Below are 16,874 nucleotides of genomic sequence, written 5' to 3' on the forward strand. Positions count from 1 at the left end.
GTCTTTTGTGTCCAGCAATAGAAGAACATTTTAAAAATCCATATAAAAAAAATCACCTGCCTGAGTTAGGGAACCCTGCTCTAAAAAAAATCATTCTCTCTTTCCACCACACCAAAGGATGTAAGGAGGTTGATTTAGAGGTCCGCTCTAACACTGTATCTCACTTAGATTCTATACTCTCCTCTCTACCCCCAGATGGACCCAGTTCAGAAAGCTGTTATGCATCACACGTTTGGAGTTCCTCCCTTGACGAAGAGAAGACACGTCTCGTGCAGCGTGTGCCAACTGAGATTCAACTCACAGGTGAGTGAGCTTCTGGAGATCACACGGGTCCAAATGCCCACGATGAACCTGTGTTGTGTTGAGTCGGATTAGACTGAATAACAAAGTACAAAGGTCCACTCCTACTTGTTCAACCCATATTTACAGGATTCCAGAAGATGTTGATGAGGTCATACTTCAAACAAAGTCTTGCTTGAAACATAAGACATAACGGGCTCATGAATCTTCAAAAGTATATGTAATTTGTTATAAAAGGGGACACATTGCATTCTTATATAAGATGTCAGTTGTGAAATAGCACATGATGTCACTTGTCTCATATGGGGATGTGTCCTGAATAATATATCCAGCACAACATGCCGTCTTTGTAATCTAGGGCAACTTTCTTGTAAAGACTTTAAAGTTGGAGTAAGCAACTGTTATCTTGCAATACATGACAGCAGTTGTTTAATAATAAACAAAGTAGTTCTTATATAACCCTTATTACTAAAATGCATGGAATCTGACTGTTCAATTTCCTTGTTCTTACCATCAAATCATATTTTCCTACAATTTAAAACACATTTTTGAGCCAGGGGTAGTTAATTCAGTAGCATTACAAAATGGCATTGTCATACTTCCTCCTCTAAGGAAGCTAGCTATCTATTCAGGGCCCCAATGTGCTAGTGATTACTCAATGCGGCAGTTATTATTTCCTCAACATTGAGGTCTAGCTCAGGATAATCATCATCCATCCCAGCCATCAATCACAACTCCTGAGCAAACAGATAAAGATGGTGTTTACCTATCAAATCTCCGTGGTACCGAGATAGGGAGAAGAAATTTCAGTTTGATGTCACTTAGACATCAAAAATACTTTATCATCTTTGCAGATTGACTATATAGGAGTTTAAATTGGATGGAGAAACCTAGTGGACTTGGAGGTTGTTTGGGTGGTGGATGGTGTGTGTAGCTTAACTTACTTTAGTGAAGAACAGAATACCTGGACTTTTGAGTGGTGAAAAAAACCTAAAATACATGCAATATGATTTAATTAAAGGGGTCTTTCCATTGTACCATATTATTGGGATATTCCCACACAGTTTTCCTCTGCACTAAGTCAAAAGTGCCCCAATAAGCTCACAGCTCTCAAATTTCTGGCTCAAACAGTAAAACAATTTTTACCTCAAGAGTCATTCTTCAGAGGAGGATGTCTCCTCCCATTTCAACCTGAGGAGATAACTACTGATGTTCTGATTGGTGACCAGTAAAACACAAGCCACAAACACACTCACTACCACCAAACCAGTCTCACGCTGTGGAGAACTTCACACTGATTCTCTCCACCTCTTGCTTGGCTGTTGACAGGAAATGTCAGTCTATAAAAAGGGCCTGAAGTATCTGCTTTTCTTCGTCTTCAACTTGCTGCCCTGGATCGATGAATACATCCTTATGAGTCTCCATCTACCAAAGTGAATAGGGATGGAAGCAGTATTGCAGATGAAGCAGTCCCAGCTCTAAACCTGAGTCATCATCATGGTGTTTGGCTTCCTGGGTTGTGTTGGAGCTGTTGTGACAAGGTAGCGGTGGTATACAGAAGATAGCCCTATTTTGTAAAAGACCAAGTCCATATTATGGCAAGAACAGCTCAAATAAGCAAAAAGAAACGACAGTCCATCATTACTTTAAGACATGAAGGTTAGTCAATCCTGAACATTTCAAGAACTTTAAACGTTTCTTGAAGTGCAGTCGCAAAAACCATCAAGCGCTATGATGAAACTGTCTCTCATGAGGACCGCCACAGGAATGGAAGACCCAGAGTTACTTCTGCTGCAGATGATAAGTTCAATAGTTGCCAGCCTCAGAAATTGCAGCCCAAATAAATGGTTCACAGAGTTCAAGTAACAGACACATCTTAACATCAACTGTTCAGAGGAAACTTTGCGAATCAGGCCTTCATGGTCGAATTGCTGCAAAGAAATCACTACTAAAGGACACCAATAAGAAGAAGAGACTTGCTTGGGCCAAGAAACACGAGTAATGGACATTTGACCGGTCCTTTGGTCTGATGAGTCCAAATTTGAGACTTTTGGTTCCAGTTTTGATGTCTTTACTATTATTCTACAATGTAGAAAATAGTAAAAACAAAGAAAAACCCTTGAATGTGTAGGTGTGTCCAAACTGTTGTCTGGTACTGTATATATAGAAATAATTCCAATGCAAGTCATTGGAGAGTGAGGCCTGCTACAGCATTCTCCCTATTTCTCTCCCTCTCACAAGCACACATAACTCTGTTATGCCTTTGTTTGGACTTCTTTGTCCAGATTGGAATCTTTTTCCTTACACATGGTTTTATTGATCTAATTACACCGCCAGCAAGATATTTCCATACATCCACCCATATACTGTAACATAGTGACTACAACCCAACCAAAAAATTTCATATTTTGTATATTTTAAGCATGATTTAAAGAATGCACAGAACATTAAATACCACGTGGAATGCACTTTAATTTTCTGTGCGTTGATTGACTGACTAAATGGCTATTTGCCAGTCTTTTTCCATAAGATGTCTTTCTCACTTATAGACCATCCAAAAACGAATTGCCTCCTTCCCCACCTTAATCAGGTCTGTGTCAAACCGCAAGTATCATTAAGGCAATTTTTCCACATCATTGCTCTAATGAAAGATGAATTATGGTCTTGATTAGACTAAACACACATCCATATCACTTGTGTCTTCTGGCAAAAATCTACTGATGGCTTGGATACCTGGAGCATGATATAAGGAAGCAATATACTGGTGTAAAGATAACATAGACATTAACCAGATTTCCATCCAACCTTTTTATGCGTGTGAAGAACATGTCGGATAAAAAATGTCATGACAGGCCTGATGGAAACAGCACATTTGTCGGTAAACTTTCCAAATGTCAAACAATCAAAATACGCTCGACAAAGTGGGATATTTTTGTTTCTGTAAAATATATAATGCGAGAAATGGCGGTGGAAAGTTTATATTTGCGCCTTTATGCGCAAATATTGATATAATAACCATCATATCGAAGTAAATTTGAAGTCACCCGATGATATTGTGTGGTCCTTCCACTACGACTTGTTACAGCAGGCTGTATATTAGGCTACAGATTAAATTTGTAAGTCGCTCTGGATAAGAGCGTCTGCTAAATGACTTAAATGTAAATGTAAATGTAAATAAGTGATGATGAACTTTACAGGGTGGTAAAAGTGCAAGTTGATGAGCTTGATGCTCCTTTCCAATAAATATCTACCGTCTTATTCTGATGACATGATAATCGATGCTTGGCTGCCGTTTGAAAAACAAAAATAATCTTGCTCTCATCGTGTAGGTAGCCTACCCGCACCGCACATGCCAAGACCAAAGAGTCGCCATAAAACGCAAAATTTCTTTTGAACAAACGATCCGTAGAGTTGAAAATGCGATGGAAATCCATTTAATTTATATTTAACAGCAATAGTATAACAAAATATGTTTATATGTACTACGTCATCACACACAGATCTTTGGTGGGAAAATGTCTTAATGCAGATTTTAGAATATTTGCATGAAAATCTGTTGCCAATTGGATGGAAAACTAGCTAGTGCCATGCTTGGATTTTTTTTGGTTCCTTGCAGCAGAGGATTAGTATTGTATGCATTTTCCAATGCCAATAATTGTCTATGACCTCCACAGACTAAATCAATTTAGGTTGAGTGCAGAGAAAAGAGGTTTTATCTGGAAATTTCCATTTGGTTGATTTGCTCTAATTGGCATGGAGAAAGCAAATTTTCTCCTAAAAATTGCAAACAGCAAGTAAGAATTCTTTGTCTCAATGGTTTTGATTGAAACTTCCCTCGTAGCCCATACAGATGCTAACAATGCCCTGCTGGGGATGCGGTTGGCACAAAATGCAATAGCATTTTTCCTAATACCTTCCTTTCCTGCCACGGGCAAAGTCAGCCAGGAAGTATGTGGAGGTAAACAAGGACGACTGAAAGTTTTTGTATGTGGTCCAGTCCACGAGTGAATCTTGGACGAATCGTGTCTGGACTCTAAATTCAAACAGCTACATAAATAATACATCAGACTATTACAGATTCACCCATCACAAGGCCACTGATACTATACTGAGATGTGAGATAAAGAAAAAAATCACATAACAGGCAAAGGAGCATGGATAACATTGTATATATAATTGGACTACACTCTGCAGCGCATGGTCCTTGTTAATGTCATGGATGTTCTTTTGATGCTGAAGCCCTTTAAAGTTTGTGTTTACTCAGCACTATAAAAGGCAATGCTTTGTGATGCCTGCTCACTGTGTTGTATGTTTCATGAGTCACTGATTTGAGTTAGTTTTTGGTCATAATTTGGCCTGGTTTAAATTGAGCCTGCTATTTGTTCTTCTCACAGAGCCAAGCCTTAGCCCACTACAAAGGAACAAAACATGCCAAGAAGCTGAAATCTCTGGACGCTACCAAATGTAAGCTCAAAGGTACAGTGGTCACCAAGGAAACCACCAACCAGGAAGTCCCTAAGAGCATCAACCCTCCAGCAATGTGCTACGGCACTGACAGGAAAGGTTGGTAATTTTCCTTTACTTTCCTTCCGTATCCGCTGTTTTTTCCAATCCCCATCCACTCTCTCTGTCTGTCACTCTTCTTTGTCACATCCATCCAACAAATTTCAAAAGGTGCCGAGTCTGCCGAAATACCTTGACCAGGTCCCTTTGGTGTAAAGGTTACAAAAGAAAACTGTGGGAGTACAGAAACTGTGTGTTGATAGTTCTCTTTCTGCACATTCATTTGTTTTCACCTGGATAACATTACTGTAAATGTTGTATATCTGATCATGGTGTCACACTAGAGGAAGTTGGGAGCAGGAGGAAGTAGATACAGGAGACGTCTTGATGATGTACATTTACTACAGGAGACAGGCACCAGGACCAGATAAGCTTGACTCTCTTTTATCTTTCTAAAATGTAGTCAGTGGAGGCCTGGAGGATGACCTCTGTCAATTCCATTAGTCTTACAGCTAAACCCATAGGACCTGGAGAACCAGAGTGCTCTCTGGGTTACCTCTGTCCACTACTAAAGTCTTCCTGTATCCATCTTTAATTGCCTCATAAAATGGCACCAATGAAACTTTGGACCATGGCTTTCCAGGATTAGGTCTGAGTGCCTCAGTCTAGGATCTACAATCCAATGTTCCATGAGTAAGCGATTTTAAACCAGGAGCACATTTCTGGAGCACATACAAGCATCCATAATTGAGCTCAGGTTCTGCGATTCCTGTTCACACTCTGAAGGCACTGTATTGTGAACCCTCTGGTCCCACATGCTCAAACCTGCAGAATAGGATCATTCACAATTTACAGAGAGAGTAGCAACATATTTCAAAATTCATAAGTTATTTATTCCAATGGGATAATGTTTTGTCCCCAAATTCTAGTCACTTTACCCCTACCTACATATACAAATTACCTCGACTAACCTGTACCCCTGCACATTGACTCGGTACCGGTACCCCCTGTATATAGCCTTGTTATTGTTATTTTATTGTGTTACTTTTTAGTATTTTTTACTTTAGTTTATTTGGTAAATATTTTCTTAGCTCTTTCTTGAACTGCATTGTTGGTTAATGCTCGTAAGTAAGCATTTCAAGGTAAGGTCTGTTGTATTCGGCGCATATGACAAATAAAGTTTGATTTGAGTTGTGAAGGTAGAGTATAACAGGTTACTTTTTAATATAACTTTTGCTCCACAAATGGGGGATTTTGTCAATGTATGTTTGGGTCCTCCTCATGTTAGTTTAATTGAAACCCCCTCTAACGAGAGCTGATATCACACTTCAGTCTGGTACAAACCTAATGAATTCCAAAACAAGCTTTAGTTTATTCATCCGGTATGTCTTTGAGTATGTATGCATGTGTTAGAGAAATGCAGTCCAGAGCTCACTCATAGGTGTGTCTCAAGAACAAGCCCACGTCTCACTATGTGGAAAATATTGTTCGCAAAATAATGTTTAAAAATAAGACCCTGAAAGGCCTCAAAGACAGACCATTAAACACTGTATCGGGAAAAGGAACAAATAGCCATAAATCATTTTCATCACTGACCTCCCAAAACAAAACAAGCAGGTTTCTCCTCCACCTCACTATCGTGTCCACAAAGCGTGGGAGCGTCCGTTTGTCAAAAGTGGTGTTGGGTAATGAATATTAATGGGCTCAGATGTCAGGGAAATTAATTGGCGAGGCGGGTAAACGCCACATTATCTTTGGGGCTGAAGTATTTAGCGGTATATCAGTGCCCGTGAGCTCCTCTAATGAAAAGCGGAGGTCAGGGAAGAGGAATGGCTACGGAGAGCAGATATGAGGAATGGGGAGAAGAACTGCAGTCTCTTTTGATAGTGGGCTCTCAGTGTTGATGCAAAACTTCTGCCAAATAGCCATTATAACGCACATTCTGTGTACATGTGAGTTCATGTATTTTCTGTATGCATTTTGAGGATGTGTGCGTGTGTGTGTGTTTTAAACTTGTGAACTTGTGTGTGGCTTCGAAAGGACAGCCGGCCACAGTGAGATTGTATAGATTAGCCAATGGCTTAGCCACTGCTTGTCAAGCTGTGTGTCTGTGTGTGTGTCTGCGTGTGTGTCTGTGTGCGTGTGTGCGCATGCACGTGGCTAAGAAAGAGAAGAGTCGCCCATAACACAGTCGCCATCTCACAGTTCCAGTCCAGTGCCTGAGGAAATGTACCCTGATATTAGCTATTAAAGAGCAGATTGTCAGGGGAGCTATGCCTGCACTGGCAGCAGCTGCACAATAGAACAGGCATGGGGCATGGGGGCGTGCTTAGGCTTGTTCAGCCATCAGTTAACCACTAAAGCTCCCCATGCACGTCTCCTAACCAACAAGGAATTCAAAGATCCAAATCTGTATGCACTGGGTTGGAAAAAGCCCTTAAACACAGACATGCATCACAAAGTGGCAAAGCTGATGACTCTGTGCATTAAACCTGCTTTTCACTTGCGTGGAACTAGGATTTCCTGTAAATGCCCTCATTTGTGAGAAGTTCTGAGGAGGTTTAAAGCTGTAGAAACTTTCCAAAAGGATTTTGTCTGGAGAATGAATTCCAATGAGGAAGGAGGGGCTGAATGAGTCAACGTAAGTTCAATGACCCCTGCTGTGAAATATCTCAAAGATAATTTTGCTCTGTTATCCAAATGATAATCAAGACCATTATAAATACACTTCTGTATCCAAGCTACTTTATCAAGATCCTAATCACAGTAGATTCAAAACTGCCTCTGTAGTTGGCCTGAAAATCAAAATGAAGAAAGGAAGGAATGCCTCACAACTGCAGGGCCTTGAGGGGTTTCTGTCCTTTAAGTCATGGTGGCATATAATGGGGCCCAATCATTTTAATTAAAGAGCTTAATCCAGCATCATTGAGAAAGGTAATCAGATCTCAGGGGGAGCTCTGTGATTGCCTGGAAGCCTAACGAGAGTGGAAGGATTTGAGAAGAGCGTTTCTGCTCTATCGCCAAAGGAAATCTCCTGGGAAAACTGAGAGCTATAGAGGTATAGAAACAGGCAACGTGGGCCTCCCGAATGGCGCACCGGTCTAAGGCACTGCATCGCAGTGATAGAGGCGTTACTACAGACCCTGGTCCATTCCCGGACTGTGCCACAACAGAGTCCCATAGGATGGTGCACAGCGTCATCCTGGGTTAGAGGAGGGTTTGGCCGGGGGGCCTTTACTTGGCTCATCGCTCCCTAGCGACTCCTTATGGTGGGGCCGAGTGCCTGCATGCTGACACCGGTCGCCAGTTGAGCGGTGTTTCCTCCGACACATTGGTGCGGCTGGCTTCCGGGTTAAGCTGGCGGGTGTTAAGGAGCGGGTGACTCTACCTTCGCCTCTCCCAAGCCCATTGGGGAGTTGCAGCGATGAGACAAGATCGAAATTGGGGAGAAAAGGGGGGTAAAAAAGAAACAGATGACAAAAAGGACGGGAAGCTCTCCAAGAGGGTCATGATGCTGTCTCTTTTTCCCAATCGAATTCCCTCTTTCTTTGTGGCATCCTCTCTCTCTCTCTCTCTCTCTCTCTCTCTCTCTCTCTAATTGTGTCCCTCTCTTTTGATTTAATTTCTTCTCTTCCCCCTTTCCTTCTGGAGTCCCTGCACTTCCTCATCTTTCTTTCACTTACTGTATTTTTCATTCCCTCTTTCTCTCTCATTGTTACTTCCTCTCCCTGCTCTCTTTCCCTCTCCAATCTCTCTTTCTCGTTCCATCTCCTTAATCCTTTGTTTAATCTATTACCCCTTCCTTATATCCCTGTTTCTCTCTCTCCCTCACTACCCCCCCCCCCACCCTCTTAGCCCATAACTGTCAGTCCCCACCCGCTGCCTCTCTAGATTGATCACAGTCATTACCTTCATTAATGAGAGGTGATTGAGTTCTTAACAGAGCCAGTTAGGTCACAGCGAGTGGGGATATGGATTACTGGAGCCTTCCCAGAGTAGAGGGCGTTTTAGGCCAGCCAAAGTACACTATAATCACCTGCTCGCGAAAGGCAAATGGCTCTTTAATGGCATTATGGAAGATGAGTGCACTGCAATGCAAGAACAGACACATGTATGTGCCTACATTGCCTTTTGAACAGGTCGCCCTTGATTGAAATAGAGGTGGGTCACTGAAATGGGATTTCCTGTTTAAAAGATGAAGCAACGAAGAGTCACATCCATGCTTGTGTGTGAACAGTACACAACCACACACATACTGTATATACTCACCACAAAAACACAGTGTACATAGAGAGAGTACATACTCAAAAGCACATGTATAGAGACACGCATGTGCGCATGCAAGCACAATACATATATGTTGACAGACAAACTACAAAAACACATTTAACCCTGCTTTTCAAGGACAAATCAAATCATTATCTTGTGCTGAAAACCTGCCCACAGAAGAAGGTAGGTTGACAGCTCTTGGTCTCTAGTGAGTTGGCTTTGATTGAGGGGTTGGCATAGTGTGACTGCGGGATGTTTTGATACCTGGCACTCAAAAGAAGGCTGGGAGTAGCTGGATAATAATTGCAGGGGGGTGAGGGGCACTGTTATTGTTTTCCTCTTAGCATAAATAGTATTCATCAGTGACAAGGTGAGGCCCACCATCAATTGCCATCCAATTAGGGATTCACATGGTGGCTTTATGCGATATAACAGAAATATCAAGTATCACAGGTGTCAACTAGAGTTAATGGTGTATACTGTCACTTGGATATTGTAGAGTATTATAAATTAAATTAATTCACTATTGATTCGCTCTCTTGGCTGGCGATCTTCACTCTGTGTCATTGCAGTAGAGAGAACTGAGAGGAATTGACATCGATCAGGGGATGCTGCCGAGACTAACATTTTATTTTGGTAAATGAGGAGCCAGTTCACAGTATTTTTTATACCGACTTGTGTTGTTTCTCTCATCAGATCTTATTGATCCATAGATGCCTTTGATCTCCATACATGAGACAATTATTTTTGGTGCAGTAGTCGTCTTGTAACAGGTTTTTTCATCAGGGAAGGTAAATTAACATATCTATCGCCCTCTGCAGATGGCTTTCCAGGTGCATCGCCACTACCACTATCTCCTGTGCTCACACTGGCTCCAACCCTGGGATCCCTGACATCAACCCTGGCACCCATGACATCAATGTTACCACCCCTGACACCTACGCTGGCATCGAGTCCCAACTCATCCACAGGGACAGAGACTACCTCAGCTACAGGATGGGATGACATGGCCTCGCCCAAACCCAGCTCACCTTTAGAACCAGACATGGAGGTGGAGCAAGAGGCTGAGACAGACCCGGAGACAGAGGAAGAGAAAGCCAGGCGTCTGCTCTACTGCTCGCTCTGCAAGATGGCCGTCAACTCGGCATCCCAACTGGAGGCTCATAACAGCGGTGAGAGACCTGCCCTCCTCTCAGTCCCTCCTGTCCCTGGGGGCTCAATCACTAACCCTGAATAGTAGCTCTTAAATAGAGTTCACTCTTCTGTCAATGTGAAGAACACAGCCAATCATGTCCATCATTTGATTGGTAGGGTCTATTCATTGGCAAATAATGTCAGTGCCTCTCAATGCTGTTTACATAATAGTGGCAAAGGACTGTGGATGCAAATGCCTGATAGACCTTATTGTGACTCACTTTTTCCTATTTTATCGTCCAGGTACGAAGCACAAGACCATGCTAGAGGCCAGGAGTGGTGTGGGCTCCATCAAGTCCTTCCCCCGGCCAGGGGTCAAGAGTAAGCTAGCTCCGCCCACGAAGGCAGCCACGGGCCTGCAGAACAAAACATTTCACTGTGAGATCTGCAATGTGCATGTCAACTCCGAGACACAGCTAAAACAGGTGAGATACACCAAGGTGTTACATGAACATTAGCCATTGTATATTATCACAGTTCCATGAGTGAAAGTTGTGAATTTTGTTAATGGAAATTGTTTGAATTCACTATATTTAAATGTCATGTTCTTATCAGTGGTATAACTGTGTCTGTCTCTCTTGGGTTTGTTGAAGTAGTGTCTTATGAGAAATTATTACTAAGCCTACGTAATATAACCTTGAAATTACAGAGAACATTTTTCAGGCATTGATTACACTAAATGAATAGAAACAAATTAGTAGATAGGCTTTCAAAACTGGATGAATGGAACATGTCTTAAAATTGAATTGGCAAGTTTTTTTATATATATATATTTGGACTTTTAGAGTGCTGCATTGATCATGCAATTTTGACATATTGCATTTACTGGCAATTTTCTTGTTTTAATTTGTACCTCTATGGCTGACAACCCTTCCCGAATCAATTAGTGGTGTTCTGTCCTCCCTGGTCTTTTTGAGCCCCCTTAACTCTTAAGGATGCGCCCCTTTTTTCAATTTTTGCCTAAAATGACATACCCAAATCTAACTGCCTGTAGCTCAGGACCTGAAGCAAGGATATGCATATTCTTGATAACATTTGAAAGGAAACACTTTGCAGTTTGTGGAAATGTTAAATTAATGTAGGAGAATATAACACATTAGATCTGGTAAAAGATAATACAAAAAAAAGCGTATTTATATATATTTTTTTGTACTGTTATCTTTGGAATGCAAGAGAAAGGCCATAAATGTATTATTCCAGCCCAGGCACAATTTAGATGTTGGACACTAGATAGCAGCAGTGTCTGTGCAATGTTTTAGACTGATCCAATGAACCATTGCATTTCTGTTCAACATTTTGTATAAAGACTGCCCAAATATGCCTAATTGGTTTATTAATACATTTTCAAGTTCATAACTGTGCACTCTCCTCAAACAATAGCATGGTATTCTTTCACTGTAATAGCTACTGTAAATTGGACAGTGCAGTTAGATTAACAAGAATTTAAGCTTTCTGCCAATATCAGATATGTCTATGTCCTGGGAAATGTTCTTGTTACTTACAATCTCATGCTAATCACATTAGCCTACGTTAGCTCAACCATCCCGCGGGGGACCCACCGATCCTGTAGAGGTTTAAGTAAATCTAGGACCAATCACTTGTGGTCTCTCTCTTTCTTATTATATAACATTACGGTCCTCTCCATCTCTCCTCCAGCACATCAGCAGCAGACGTCACAAAGACCGAGCGGCAGGCAAACCAGCCAAACCCAAATACAGTCCCTACAGTAAACCCCCAAAAGTCCAGGCCACACAACCAGTAAGTCCCTCCTTGTCTCAATACTGACAAAATACAGAATCATAGGAATCACCTAAACAATCAGAAAGTCTCTACACCACAAATCTCTGTCACCAAGATGTGAGAGACACGATTGAGGGTATCTCTTTCTTGTTTTGTAATCTAAAACGGTGTTCTTTATTATTCGTTTATTCAATAACCCCTAGATATGAAGTTGATACGGTTTGTGACTTTACAGGCCTAGTAAAAATGAAGGTCTGAGACCGACATGCTAAAGGTGGAATGTATTGGGGATTCATCTGGGGCCAAATGGCAGAAAAAAATGAAAGTCAAGTTTCCATCATGGGTCTCATAAAGTGGCAGACAGAGATAACTTGCGACCAGGCCCAGGGGTTGACAATCTGTGGGAAATGACACGTCTAAATCCCATCATCAACTGTATTAACCCAGAGGAGACACTTATATATGGAAAGAGCAAAGATTCCTCCCAGTAGGTTAGAATACATGAGTCAGTTGATTGACAGCACATAACAATTTCCATCTTGGTGTTCAGAGGAAGCTCCATTTCCCTATCACTAACACAGAAGACGATTTCAAAGGGCTCCATTGACCTTCAAACCCACACTCTCAGACACTGATTGAGTTTTTTGTTCTGTCTTTCTCTCCCTCTTTCTCTCTCTCTGTCTCTCTCTCTCACTCTGTCTCTCTCGCTCTCTCTTGCTCTCACTCTCCAGGTGAATCTGACAGTGGGGAAGGAGTTGTGCCAACCTCAGATCACCCAGATAATGCCCGCTCACCTGGCAGCATTGGCATCAGCAGCAGCAGCCATGGGCTCGGCCTTCCCCGGCCTCCGCTCCACCCACGCTCCGTCCCATGGCCTCACCCTTTTTCAGAAACACACCCTCCCTGCTGCCCTGCTCCGCCCCGCCCCCGGGCCTGTCAGGACCTCCCATACACAGTTACTGTTTGCCCCCTACTGACTCACAACCCCACCCTAGAGACTCTATGGACTTCCCATGACGGCCGTGCCACGGAAGTTGTTTTGAACCAGAGTCCTCTTCCCTCTGCTTATCCCTTTATACATTTGGACCACAGGCCACCTTCACCAGAATATGGGGATAATAGGCACACAGGTATTGTTTAACCCATACTGCCAGATAAACCCTACTGGGCTGGCCAGACCTCCCGTTATGGATTTCCCAAGGAACCCATCAATGGCCTAGAATTGATCAGTGTCCCCCTTCCCTCTGCTGTTCCCCCTACATTCAGAGAAGAACCACACCGGAACGAATAACGGCTCAAATAAACAGATGGACGCGGTGTGTTAGCCATCACCTGCTGGGTGTGAACGATCCAACATGTTTAATCATGTGGAAATAACCTAAAATAATAGCCGATATTCTGGTCAGTGGCGATAGGACGGCCACCCACGGCTTTTAACCGTTTGTCGTCCTGGTGTGTTTCCTCTGAAGACTACGATCTTCACCAAAACATATGGACTACAGACAACCTGAAGCATTACATCTGGACTACTGCCCACTCTATTCCATTTGGATTACTACTGCTCTACAGTATTAACCCTGCATTTCCCGTTCCACTTGACTACAGGCCAGTCTCGTCATTACTGTAGGACCACCCTGTCGAATCTACTCGTTCATCTTCACAGAGTCATTGACTCATCACAATTCCCTCCTATAGTAGCTAGTACTTAGTAGTACCCACGCAGCCACCCCTTCTAGTATTACAGGGCTACTTAGCCCCAAACATTCCTGTGCCATTCTCTTGCCCTTGAATCATACCCAAGGACAGGACTTGGAGTTATATTGTACTGCAATAATGTATAAGACAAACCAGTGAACTATGCAGTGTCAATTCTGTCTAATGCAAGGCACAGTTTGAGCTATAAATGTGCTATAGGGATACCATGTTTGTAAAGATAGTGTCGTACTAAGATCATTGCTTCAGTGGAGGTAGCTATCGCTCACGACTGATACGGATCTCATCTTTTGCTCTATGCACTTTAAGTCCCCCCTCTGTTGACGTCTGCAGTGCATTAGATGGCTAGAGTATGTGTTGTAGTTTCTCTTGCATTTACGTGTCTGTGTCTGTTAGTGTGTGAGTGTTTGTTTCTTTGTGTGCGTGCGTATGTGTGTGGGTGTATATGGGTGTTTGTGTGTGACCTTGCCCTCCACCTTAAAGCCATCCCAGCTGACACCCAATAACCATTCTGAATGACCACGTCATGGTTTAAAGGGACCACTAATGCTTGTGTATAATATCTGTTAATGTGTAAAAGATGAACAATTTCAAATAAAAGAGTCTTACTTTGTTAACTTTGTTGATGCTACAATTCACCAATGGGACTGTACAGTTGCACATGCATGTACAAAAATGTATGCACTACTGTAAGTCACTCTGGATAAGAGCCTCTGCTAAATGACTAAAACGTTAAAATGCACACGTTATAGTGTCATATAGACATACAACACAATTGAAGGCTCTCAGCTTGCTTGACGGTTAGCGTTTTTTGTCATGAGTCTTATTCTGGAGGCAGCGCAGCAGAGTGATCACTAGCTGGCACAGCCACAAAGTCATACAATCTGATGTTTTACCAAACCCTAATGCCTAACCCTAACATTTAAATTAAGACCTAAAAGCAACAAAAGAAATGAAAAAAAATGAAAAAACATGATTTTTTTTTTTACAATATAGTCAATTTAAGGGGATTAAGGGGAAATCATCCTGTTCTGCCTCCAGGACAAGACTCATTACAATAAACGTCAACCTGCAGATGTCTTCCCCTCAGGAAGTAAAATCATTGATAAACAGGTTTCGGCGCCAGCAATTTGAGCTAACCAAAACACTATAAGTCATCAGGTACATATTGTAGACATTTTTTCAGTCTGTCTGTGGTCCAGTCCATGAACCCATAAGGCTGTGCGTCAATCCCCAGTCTGAAGTATATCTGCCCAAAAGACTCCCGACAACATTCCTGACACACACAACTCCCCTCTCCAGCCAGAGGGAGCCTACTTCCAACCCTAATCTGACTCCAAAAACAACAAAGCAGGCCGCCTGATGACCAGAGAGCAAGACATTGAGTGTGTGACAAATGGGTATTGAGGTTCCTTGGTACCCCACAGTAACATACAGAGGGGTTATTTCCAAAATATTAGCACCTTACATTTATCACCTGTTTATTAGGACTCCTGAGAAAACCACAGATTGGATTGATGACCAAAGAAAACATTCATTTTATGATTGTGAAGAATTGATCTGGTGGACTGTGGATATGTAACAGCAGGCGTGTTTATATGCAGTAGCACACACTGCTGAACTAATAGCTGGTTGTTTTCTGTCATCTTAAAAAAAGACACAAGTTCATTGCGCTATTGCTTCTATTGAGTAGGTCTTGCCTTTCTATCCTGTAGGCTGTAGAAAACGGTGTCTGGAGGACTAATGTACAGGCAGGGGGATGCTTAGTAACACAGTAGAAACAGGCTCTGAAGTCGGATACCCTTGGGACACAAGGGCAGATTCAGACAGCGTGTCTGTCCATGTTCACCTCGGATTCCACATTATGATAAATGCCTCAATTAACATTCCACGTCCATTAGAACTTCATATTTCTTCCATCGGGTTTTATACAGTTTTGAAACCTGGTGCTGTTATCTTAGACTGAACACCTGCATCACATGCCAGTTGGTTTTTACAGTCTCATGTCTCAGCAGACCGCTTTCATGCCTCTCATGGTTCAAGTTAGGATAGGGATTTGATTAGAAGTCCCAGTCAAATATTTTTGTGAGAAGGTAGAAATATTGGAGTGCTCAAAACAACAAATGTAATCCTAATGTAATCCTAATGTAATCCTAATGTAATCCTAATCCAAACATAGGCCAGAACACAGAGTTTTTGAGGTTTGGTTTCGAAATTCCACAGAGTAATGTGTGTAAAAATGTACCGTTTACCTTTTCTTTTTCTCAGTCTTAAAGAGCTATACAGTACCTTTGACCTTGGCAATAACGTTGGCCTTAATGATGAGAGCAAAGCCCACAAGCTTCGGCTTGTTTAGGAGTCTATGGTTACCATGCAGTTCAGATCGACCAAGACACAACAACATTACAAACATGTTTCCCCAAATGTATTGGGATGAGTTTGTTTGAATGGAACTGAGATCCAAACATAAATTAAGGAAAGCATTTACATGCAAACAAATAGCCCAACTAAGTTCTCTGCTCTCCACATTGTACAGTATAGCTATTGTTGACATCTCCCATTGGCTCCAAATCCACCTTCATTCCGAGGCTTTGTCATGTCCAATATCAACATGTGGAATCACTGAGTCAGAGGGAAAAGAAATTGGCACAAATAGTATACAAATAAATAAATAATACTAGCCTACATGATTACTAATGTTGTCATGGATTCATTGCATGCATACAGAAACCCTTACTCTCTTAGCTCAGATTACTACTGGCTGACCCCTCATACTAAATGAGTATTTTCAGTTATATGACCCGCCCTTGCCTTTCTCTCCTTGGCCACATCAATTATTGAGCCATTCATTATTGGCTCAAACAGATGTCACTCAAGTGAGACGGAGACTGTGACCCTAATGAATAACCTGCCGCCATAAACACACAGAGAGCGTGTTGGACGAGTCTGAACGGATCTGAGAGGTACTATAAATTACAAGGACAGAGAACTAGTAAAAGGCAATGGTTCCATGTCAGTGACTGGCCAATATATCAGCCAGTATGATGTTATAAATGTTTATACTGCTCCATGTCTCTTCTAGGAACCAAATAAGCGTTCCAATAGAACATATTAGTATATCTAACTGAGGCAATATTGGAGGAGTATCCTACCTA

At 42.0% G+C, this 16,874-nt stretch overlaps 1 protein-coding gene across 1 annotated transcript in view; it reads left to right on the forward strand.

The window, feature by feature from the left end:
- The window catches only part of LOC120047154 (zinc finger protein 385D-like), a 94,216-nt gene extending 81,227 nt beyond the window's left edge, over positions 1-12,989 (forward strand). The window contains exons 3-8 of the mRNA XM_038992688.1: positions 196-303; positions 4,695-4,863; positions 9,894-10,244; positions 10,510-10,691; positions 11,923-12,024; positions 12,738-12,989. Of these exons, the coding sequence (XP_038848616.1) occupies positions 196-303; positions 4,695-4,863; positions 9,894-10,244; positions 10,510-10,691; positions 11,923-12,024; positions 12,738-12,983 (1,158 nt within the window). The 3' untranslated portion in view covers positions 12,984-12,989. The remainder of the gene's footprint in view (positions 1-195; positions 304-4,694; positions 4,864-9,893; positions 10,245-10,509; positions 10,692-11,922; positions 12,025-12,737) is intronic.
- Positions 12,990-16,874: the final 3,885 nt, after the last annotated feature.

The sequence above is a fragment of the Salvelinus namaycush genome, chromosome 5 (genome assembly GCF_016432855.1).
Source record: "Salvelinus namaycush isolate Seneca chromosome 5, SaNama_1.0, whole genome shotgun sequence".
Classification (NCBI taxonomy): domain Eukaryota; kingdom Metazoa; phylum Chordata; class Actinopteri; order Salmoniformes; family Salmonidae; genus Salvelinus; species Salvelinus namaycush.